The sequence below is a fragment of the Pteropus alecto genome, unplaced genomic scaffold, assembly GCF_000325575.1.
Source record: "Pteropus alecto unplaced genomic scaffold, ASM32557v1 scaffold43, whole genome shotgun sequence".
Classification (NCBI taxonomy): domain Eukaryota; kingdom Metazoa; phylum Chordata; class Mammalia; order Chiroptera; family Pteropodidae; genus Pteropus; species Pteropus alecto.
Genome location: NW_006435764.1, coordinates 4,777,682 through 4,787,785, shown reverse-complemented (window position 1 = coordinate 4,787,785; position 10,104 = coordinate 4,777,682). Strand labels below are relative to the sequence as shown.

General features: G+C 42.7%; 1 protein-coding gene and 1 long non-coding RNA gene across 8 annotated transcripts in view; one reads left to right on the top strand and one right to left on the bottom strand.

Annotated features, from left to right (window-relative positions):
• Positions 1 to 6: 6 nt before the first annotated feature.
• LOC112479184 lies at positions 7 to 9,247 on the top strand. Of its 2 annotated transcripts, XR_003046085.1 has the most exons (3): positions 7 to 3,052; positions 7,756 to 7,799; positions 9,052 to 9,247. It is a non-coding gene; the product is annotated as an uncharacterized LOC112479184 (long non-coding RNA). The 2 variants fall into 2 exon arrangements; XR_003046084.1 differs by having other exon boundaries at positions 7 to 7,799.
• The window catches only part of LOC102895838 (RNA-binding protein 4B), a 10,115-nt gene continuing 8,182 nt past the window's right edge, over positions 8,172 to 10,104 (bottom strand). For 2 of the 6 annotated variants that reach the window (XM_006911042.3, XM_006911043.2), the window contains one exon: positions 8,172 to 8,775. Coding sequence is in view for 1 of the 6 variants with exons in the window: in XM_006911043.2 (XP_006911105.1) it covers positions 8,756 to 8,775 (20 nt within the window). In the remaining 5 variants the exon portion in view is untranslated. Of the gene's footprint in view, positions 9,675 to 10,104 lie in introns of all 6 variants that reach the window. The other 4 variants (XM_006911041.3, XM_025046177.1, XR_439161.3 and 1 more) reach the window with 3 other exon arrangements.

Genomic DNA, 10,104 nt, shown 5'->3' with positions numbered 1-10,104 from the left:
AGAGAAATATAGCATTCTCATCACACCTCACTTTCCAGCACCCTCACCCACATCACATTCTCTTGGTAACGGCTTCTAAGGCCGCTTGCTCGACTTCCATGTTCCTGTCTCCTCCGGTTCCTGCGGTTCTTTCCCACTGTTTCCTCCTGACCAGATCAATCTTACTAGCACTGCAAACATTGTCATCCCCATTTTAGAAAGTTTCTTGACTATTTCCCTTGCCAGTTAGTATGACTTCATTCCTTCCTTCCTTTTCGTAGCAAAACTCAAAAGCCTTTCCTATGGTTTCCGTCTTCAGTTAGCACCTGCCATTTTCTCTTAAACCCTCTTTAGTCAGGTTTTACTCCTATTCCACAGGAATGTTGCTCGTGTTTCATGGTGCTAAGTCACGTCACTTTTTTAACTTAAAACATTATGTCCATTATGGTTGTGGTGGTCCCTCCGTGTTCTCCTCATGACCCAAACTGATGGAAGTGCCACCATGTGAAGTTTACACTCCAGCCAAGACAGTGAACACAGTAAATAAGTCAGTTGTATGTTAGGAGATGAGAGCTTTGTATTGAAGGTGGAGTCCAATAAGGATTGGGAGAGCTAGAAAAATGTATGTGCGTGCAGGTTACTGTAATAAATAGTGTGGCCAGGTCTCATTGAGAAATTGAAATTTGAGCAGACTTGAATGAGAATGAGAGTCAGCCAAAAGGACCGCTAGTATTCCAGGTGCAGAGAACAGTTTGAGGGAGGGCCCCAAGGTTCGGGCTTGTAGCGGGCCTGTTCGAACATGAAGGAGGCTGGGGGCAAGAGCGGAGTGATGGAGGGAGAGTAGTAAGAGAGGAGGTTGGATGACCATCTAGGGCCTTTTGGCCTTTACCCTGAGTGACATAGTCTTGTGTTTTTAAGCAGAGGAGTATTATGATGTACACTTATAAAAATAGCTTTATTGGGGTATTTTTATACAATAAATTGTACCAATTTTAAGAGTACAGTTTGACATTTTGATAAATTATACAGTTATGTAACCATCACCACAATCAGGATAATGGAACATTGTCACCCTGAAAAGCCCCTGTGTTGCTTTGCAGTTAAGCGCCTTAGCCCCTGGGCAATTCTGCGTCTTCATCTACCTGTGTATCTCTCTGGGGTTAATATTTTGACATAGTCGATGACTGTGTTCTTTTTAACACTTACTTTGTTTAACTTCCAGGACACAACACTCTTGGTTTCCTACCCTCTCAGTTTCCTCCGCTGCTGCTGCTTCCTTTCTCTGACCTCTGATGTTAGAGGATCCATCGTTCAGATCTTGGTCTTTGGTGGATTCAAATGCCATTCTGTATACAAAAATTCCCAATTTATGTCTCCAGTTCAGATCTTCCTCCCAAACTCCAGGTTCATATTCTACTACTCATTTGATGTTTTTGCTTTGGTGTCTGATATTTCAAATACAACTTGTATAAAACAACCTCTGGTCCCCTGTTCGCTGCCTCCTTGGTCCCTTCCTGCAACTCCACCCTTTAGTTACTCTGTCCAAAAGCTTGGGGCTTGTACCCACATTCAGTCCATAGGAAATCTTGTTGGCTCTGCTCCTCAGTCTCCCTGACTGCTGGCACCCTAGGCGGAGCCACCATCACCTCACCTGGGTTTCCTAAGTTCTTTCAGAAGTGATCTCCCTGCCTCTAAATTGCCATCTATTCACAAATTAGCAGCCAGAGTGATCCTTTTAAACCAGAAATCAGATAAGGTCACAGCTGTCCCCCACCCCCAGGCTTTTCATTTAGAGTAAGAGTCCATGGGAAAGCCTGTGAAGCCATGTGATCTGCCCCCTTCCTCCTCTTAGCTCTGACTTTATCTTACTCTTTTGCTCACTTGGGTTCAGCCACGTTACACTAGACTTTTTACAGATCTATTCAGCATATGCCAGGCCCCTCCCCACATAGCATCTGCACTAGCTATTCCTCTAGCTAGTCCTTGCAGGCCTGTTTTGTTTTAAACAGCAGATTTGGGGTTTTAAGGTAAAAAGGAAGCTGACAAGTTTTGGGGGCAGTAAAAATGAGGCCAGGGCTCTATCTCTTTTCTCCACGCTCCTCATTTAGGTGGTGTCTCCAGTTCCCTTGGCTTTACCTGCTGTCCAGATTCTGAAGATTTCCAAATGGGTATCTCCAGCCCCAGACTTTCTCCTCTATGCTCAAGCAAGCTGTGTCTGGCCAAGAGGCCATGGAAGCTTGATACTTGAACCTGTACCCTTGGTTCCTTCTAATTTGGATAATCCCCAGTCTCTCCAAACAGGTGTATGGAGTTTTTCTCTGAGGACAGTCGTCCTCAGTAGGTGCTTCCAGTTGTCAAGAGGAAGGGGTCAGAAGAGAAAAGAAAAACCTGATTATATAAGAAGCGACAGGGGAGGAAGACCTCTTGGTGCTGCTGTTAACAGACATTGGTTGGGTTTTTTCATGTGCTAGAAACTGGTGATCTCTGCAGTTTTCACATGAAACCACCCCATCCCGCCTTTAGTTTCCCTTGGGACCTGCAGTCCCTAGGCCAGTGATGCTAAACACCCTGCAGGATAAGCCTCCCTGCCCCGACAAAGAATTATCCAGTTCCAGATATCAGCAGCATGATGATTGAAACCCTGTTCTAGGTGATTTTAATCAATTCCCTTGGCTTTGTATAACGTGAGGTAGTGCTATCCCATGTGATAGCCATAGCCACCTATGGTGGTTGGTGTAAGTGTAAAATACCCATGGGATTTCAAAAACAGTATGGAAAAGAATGTAAAGCATTCATTTTTCATGATTATGTGTCAAAACGATAACTTTGGATTATTGGGTTAAATACATTGTCAAAAATCATGTTATTTTAAATACATGTTAATCATGTTAATTTTACCTGTTTCTTTTTACTTTGCCAAATGTGGCTGTTAGATGTTTTCACATTACATATAAGATTTACATTGAGGCTCATTATATTTTGGTCAGATAGTGCTGCTTTAGATGCTGAAGACTCACATTTACATCTCTCGTCTCAAACCTCTGCTCGAAGTTCAGGGATCCAAAGACCTACAGTAAGTCCTCACTTAACATAATTGATAGTTTCAAGGAAACCAGTTTTACAATAGGCTAATTTACTTTAAATAAGAGTTAAGTTCCTATGACATTTTCATCAATGTTACAGCAAAAGAACATTGAACAAAGATCTACAATACTTGAGAGTTCTCCTTGGTTGTCATAATATATCTCAAACCTTTTACGTCCGAAGTAGAATTCCTGAGTCTCCCAAATAATTTCTCCAACCTTTCCCATCCTTTTAAATGGTATTACCATCTACGTAGCTGCTCCAGCCAGATTCCTGGTGGTCATTCTTGGTTTTCCCCTCATTTCTCATCTCCCTCATCCATTCTTCAGCACATATTATGAAAAATGTTGCCACTTCTGTTCATATCTTTGCCACAGCTGTAGTCAAGAGCACACAGTCGTTTCCACCCCCAGGACTCCTGCGGTGTCTGCTTCTGGCATCTCTTTGCTGTATTTTTTTCCCCTCTCTTTCTTAAACTTAATCTCCATTCTGTAGCTGGGATGATCCTGATAACTATAAATCAGATGGTCACTCCATAACTTAGAACATTTCAGCAGTGTCCCATCACATTTAAAATAAAATGCCAATCTGCTGCCTTGGCCTAAAGTGCTTTGAGATACCTGGCCTCTACCCCACATTCCGGCGTCACCTCAGGCCCTTTCCTCAACCGCCATTTTCCAACCAGACTGGCCTTTGTATCAGATCCTTATACACCACCTTCATGCCTTAGGGCCTTCTTTCTGGAAGAAACTTTGCCTCGATCACTTTAGAGCTAATTTTTCAACTTTTAGGTCTTAGCTTCAGGATCAAGCATCAGAGGGCCTTCCCTGACAACCTGTAGCTAAACAAATGCCCCTTCCCATTCTCAACACCATTATGCCCAGTTTTTGTATTTTGTGGTACTTTCCCCAGTTTGTTTGTTTACTCATTTATTGATTCTTTTTCCTCACAGAATTTTAACCTATGGGTCAAGAAATTGCCTCAGTGCCTGGCAACAGTGATTGACACATAACAGGCATTTAATAATAAATGTACATATATAAGCCATCATTTGAATGACCCTCTACCCTTGCCCCCATCCATTCATTGCCTTAGTAGTAACCAGTCAGGCGAGAAACAGAGCCACCACAGGACCAGGCCTTGGCGTAGGACCAGAGGGTTCGTGGATGGCCACTCTTAGGGCTGGAGCCTTGCCCCACCCCGTAGTGCTCAGTGGTGAAGAAAAGCAGAGATAGTGGAACTGTTTGATAATGTAGGAGGGCCCTTTAGCTTTGTAGTCTGGTGATCCCTAAATGCAGAGCTCAAGCGGTTTTGGGTTTGTCTGAGTCCCACGGCTGGGCAAGAAATGGGAGGGGAGCTGGAATCCTTGAAGGAATGAAGAGGGGAGCGATGATAGCTCTCTCCCCTCTGTCTCCCTGCAGATAGTCCTCTTGATAGTTTGTCATCAGATTTGTGTATTTGAGGGTCTGCCTCCTCTGTTAGTTGGTGAGCCCCAGGAGGGCTAGAACCCTGTCTTTTGCTTGCACATACCACAATTCATTTGTGATAGTGATAGCCAATCCAGTGCTTTGCATTTACTCCTCCAGACAACTCTAAGAGGAAAGTATGTAATTATTCCCATTTTATGAGGAGGAAACAGGCCCAGAGAGGTTAAGTAAGTAAAATGCCGAAGGCCACAGAAAGGGCTCAGATTTAAATTCTGGCCATCCAGCCCCAGAGCCTGAATTTCAGCCATTAGTCTAGTGAGTGTGCCAAGGCCTGTGGCAATGCAAGCCCTATGCCTGGGAGGTTGGGGGGGGTGCAAAGCAGTGTGGTTCGGATTTGGCCTGAATCCTCAAAAGGGCCTGTGAACCTAAGACACTGCTGATTGAGATCATGTCAGCAGACCTTTCCCTCTTCTGTAGGTTCCTGGGACTGGTCTGTCATTTCTTGCACTTCAGTTCTCAGGGGCGTTAGAGCATAGATAGCCCTGATCTTAAAGCCCTGAGATGAATTCTTCTGACAAGCTGACAGCAATTCCTAAGAATGTATTTTTATTTCTCCCTTACTCCTCCCAAATCTCCTAGGGCAGGAGACTTCTTATCTCTGAGGACTGGATATGTGAGCCAAATCATGAGGCCAGTTTTGGGCAAGCTGCTTCCCTTTTCTGCCCGAAGAAGCTGTGGTCAGTGTGTTGAGTGCCCTGAGGGCCTCATATCTTTCTATGCCACATTGTGTAACTTCACTGTGGCTGGAAATCAGAGGAAGGGGTAGAGTTGAGGCTGCCATAGGCCTACAAGGCAGAGCAAGGCTTGGACCAGATCAGAGCTGTGGCTCTGTAGGTCTCTCCCCTACCACCTTAGGGAGTGTGTTGCAGCAGAACCCAGGGAGTTCTCAAATACCACCTAGGGACATCTGGCCATTTTTCGCCCAGGCAGCAGCAGTTTTTAAATCCAGCTGGGGTTTATTTTGCCTCCCACTTGAAGCACCTCACGGACTGCTTCTACTGTGGCTGGGCCTTGTTTGGGTGGGTGCCCAGAACCCACCTCAAATCGCTGTCAGAAAGAAATCCATGGAGATGGAAGGCCTGGGGTATTCATTATTCTTTTTCTCAAACAGCCAGGGACATCCCCTTGGCCTTCGTCATCTCTCAGAACCATTTCACTCTCTGTGGGCTACTGATAAAGTATATTTCCATTTCAAAAGAGAGAAATATTAAAAGAATTTCAACTTAAAGCATAAAGAATGAGAGAGTTTTGGTAGGATGGCATAATTGCCCTTCTCTGAATTCTCAGTGTTTTTACATTTCTTGTAGCAATTCCATTTTCACTGTTATCTTCCTCTTCAGATATCCGAGACCTTATCTCATCTTCCCTGCCCCCCAGCACTCAGTGGTGCCTCATGCAAAGCCCTTAGGCCGGGCCCAACCCATACGGCAAATGTTAGGGTGGAAGAGGCACAGCCCATCCCATTATTTACTGCTTCATCAACCAGCCTCAGGGATATAAACCCTGCCCCCTCGACTGCCCCTTGAATCACATGTCCTTATGCGTGGTCCTCTTCCTGATTTTTTCTTCCTTTAAACAAAACATAACTCAGTTGGCTTCATGGCTTCATGGTCAGGGGAGAGACCTGTTCTACGTCAAATTCCACACTTTTGTTCCTCTCCAGTCAATGATCTTTTACGAGAAATGAGTCTGATCCTGTTACCCTCAAACATAAACCCTTTAACAGCTTCCAGTTAGTCTTAGGGTCAGGGTGAAATTGAAATCCCTTACACAACCTACAAGGCTCTCATGAACTGGGCCTGTAACTTACCCCTTCAGTTTTCTACTGCAGATTTTCTTTTGCCACAGAGCTCTTTTTCTGGTTCCTGATGGGTGCCACTTCATCCTGATCAGGGGTCTTCATGTGACTTGGAATAACAACAGCCCCATCTTCCCCCAGACCCCCAAAGAATCACTATTAGGTTTTCAGTGTCCTGTACTTGTCCCTCCATAGTACTTATCACAGATGTAATTAAGGTTTGCCTCTATGGAGAACTACACGTCACATTTATCACCCAAATCCTGGCTCATACAGTTCAAATACTGCTAGATGAATTCAGGAACTTTTAGTGAGAGGCCTTATAGGACTCTAAAATGGTCTATGAGAAATGTGGTCTTGGTGCATAAAAGGGATTTTGTACCCACAACATGCAATTTTTCATGTAAGAACTGAGGTTTAGAAATAAACATTTGTTCCTAACTCAACAGTCTTCTTCCAAAGCCTGAAAACTAACCTTTCCCAGTGTTACCTATTTTGCGGAGAATGAAAGGATTTTCTAAGGGAAAGCATATAGGATTCTGTGAGGCTTTTTTCCTGATATTATGGAACTTACTTAACCATATAAACTGTGCTAATACAGTAGTCATTAGCCACATTTTGAGTCCTTAGTAGCCTTGTGTGGCTAACTGAAATAAAAAACTCAGTTTCTCAGCTTCACTTTTTAATTACCTAATAGCCACACGTAGCTTGTGGCTGCAGATACAGAACACTTTCAACATTGCCCAAAGTTTTATTGGACAGTGCTGACATAGAACTATTTTACGGAATATAATCTGTTTGTCTGACAGAAATCAAGATGTTATACTACTTTGTTGGCAGAGGACTGGAGATTTTGGTGAAGCCAGCAAAACTTGTACATTATTTATGTTCTGCCTGATGTGTTGCATGTCAGTCACAAGGAAACCTCAGCATCTTTGCTTCACTTTCTAGAAGAGGGACAGTCCTGCCGATTCAGGGAATGTTAGAACCAAACTGGGCCTCGTGTACTTCACAACTTGTGGGAGTGTCTGTACTGACAGGTTAACCTCTCTAGCTAGTTGCACCCTACCCCCAAAAATCAGGGAAATTTTTGCTTCACCCATGTCAGGATTATTTTAAGTATAAAATATGTGGGGAAAAAACTGTAATTACAGGTAGTGAGAATTTATATGTCAACATTTCCATACAGGATACAGTAAAGCTTAGTAGGGTTGAGTCCGTCATTAAACTCCCCTTTATGGAGATTTCAAACAATAATAAAACATCCATAAATCTTTTTAAAAAAGTTTAGAGGACACATTTCATTGCAGAATGTTGTCACTGCCAATCACTAATACCTTTTCTCTTAAAATATTGTCATGTGGTCCCCTTTTTTGATCTAACAGCTGTCATTCATTTTAATCCTAGCAGGTTATCAACACCATGGGAAGAGAGAATTCTTAAAACAGTGTGTAAGTGAATTTAAACATATACTATGAAGTCAAACTGAGTCAGCCTGATAGGTCTTTAGTGATACTTTGACTCAGCTTTTTTCCTGATGCAGGGTTCTATGTAGGGCTTACTTCTATCACTACTAACCTGAGTTTGCTAGCCTTTAAAATGGAAAGCAGCTCTGGTTATTTAGAAAGAAGGGGCATATCTGTCAATGTCTCAAAATGCTGGCTAACTTCTCTCCGCCCTTTGTTGAGGCCACATTACTTACTCCACTAAATCCTTCCTTCTACATCTAAATTTCAGACATGAATGCATTTGAATTTTGCAGTGTGAGCACAACTGAGAAACCAGAAGATACTGGTTGTAAATAAGTCACACAAACACAGAAGGATACTTAAGTGTTAGAAACGTTTATTTGTCAAAATATTTTTTAAAAAAAAGTGGGAGGAGTGGAATAAAACAAGGCTAAATTTCAGCTAATGCTGTACCACGATCACAGGTCAGACACCAAACAAAACAAACAAAACAAAACCCCCCTCCCAAAAAAAAACCCCAATGGTCCTAGCAAATTCAGAAGATTAGCTTCAATGTTAGAGTCCAGAGCTAACAGATGAGTAAAAGGTTGCCTGCCACTACATGGTCATTTTAAAGGGAAAGGAGATATTGCAGGTAGACAGGGAGAAGGGTTCAACACCTAAGGAAAGCAAGATAAGAGGAGTTCCACTGTACAGGAGAAGGGATGCCAGCATATTCCTTACCTAAGGCTGCTCAGAGGCTGAGAATATAAGGAACAGAGTGAAAGGCTACAGAGACTCGTATCAGGAGGAAAGAAAAGTCAACTTAGAATTAAATTAAGAAAGAAAACATAGTTGGTCACAAACTCCTTTGTTTACTGAAACATGAAGCAATGGAAACATCCCGGCAAAGGGGACCGCGCGGAGCAAGTTCTCATATATGACCGCAGCCCGAGGGTTCAGTCCGCAATTATCCTACCTGAAAGAGAGCACAACACAAGAGGCTTACACAGTGCCTGGAGAGCAGCTTGGCTCCGAGTACAAGGGCCCTGGTCCTGTCCTGTGTTCCAGGGGGGAAAGAACAAAGAACAAAAAACCTAGTCAGACTGGAGCAAACATATCCCATGTAATTACCCAGGAGTCTACTTTGACTACATATAGGAATCTACTTAGAGCTATATATAGAACAAGAAGCGATCTATCTGCAAGACTGTGTTGGTGATAAATACATCTGATTTTCTTATCCATCTTTTAGGCAAGACCTCTGTGATACAAGGCTACTGTCACTGTAACAAAGGGCATACAGATATTATGAAGAACTATAATTTAATGTTTGGGTCCAACAAAAACAGAAGATGCCAAGATCTCGAATATGGCCAACTGCACTATTCTAAATTTGTTTCATTTAAGTCTTTCATAGTAAACAAGTTTTCAAAAACGACAATCACAAAGGGTATCAAAGAGTGCTTCATTTACCCTCCAACATACCTACATGCCATACAGTCATGGATTTAGAGCAGTAATTCTAGTGGTTCCCTTAATTGACCACATCTCCCTTACCAAATCAAAAGTAGAAATCCTAAAATTCTCTAATTCTTCCATTGATGATGGAAACTCCAGACACCAATGGCTGGGGGAAAAAAAAAGTTAACTCACACCAAGTTCCTCTACTTAATACAGACAAAGGGCCAAATCTTGGTCTTGATCTGTGTCAATCGACTTCAAAAGTTGTGACGTTCTTGAATCAGTTCTGCTAGGGTGAGACCCGAATTTGGATCCCCAACAGTTCTGGAGTATTTCATCCTGGCAGCCTCATTAACATCAGGCTCCTGGGACTGCAACCAACTCAGGGTTATTCAGTCCATTTGAGGTTCACACCTGGAAGGTAAGTTTCTTTAAAAGTCATCACTAAAAAGAGGTTAGTTGAACAACCACCGCTTGCAGTCAAAATTCACTTTAAAAACCTTTTAAAGAACACATATACTAATTAATATTTAACTTTGCTTTGAAACATATTCGAGAGAAACAGAAGTTATCTGATAGATGATACCACCTTACTTTAGAGGCATATCCCACTTCGTGGCAGATTCAGCTGCATTCAAAGTAAAAATCAATGGCAAACTACACAAGTTGTAAGATTATCCACTTCATGTAAATGAACACACACCGCTATACAATGGTCTCCAGAGTTCCCAGTCTTGTCAGGCTCATACAGGCTATACCTTGTCACAAGTTCATGTGTATCTGCCTCTCACTATCAAAAAGGGTGACTCCCTAGCACTGTGTCTTCTACACATGCTGGAGAGAT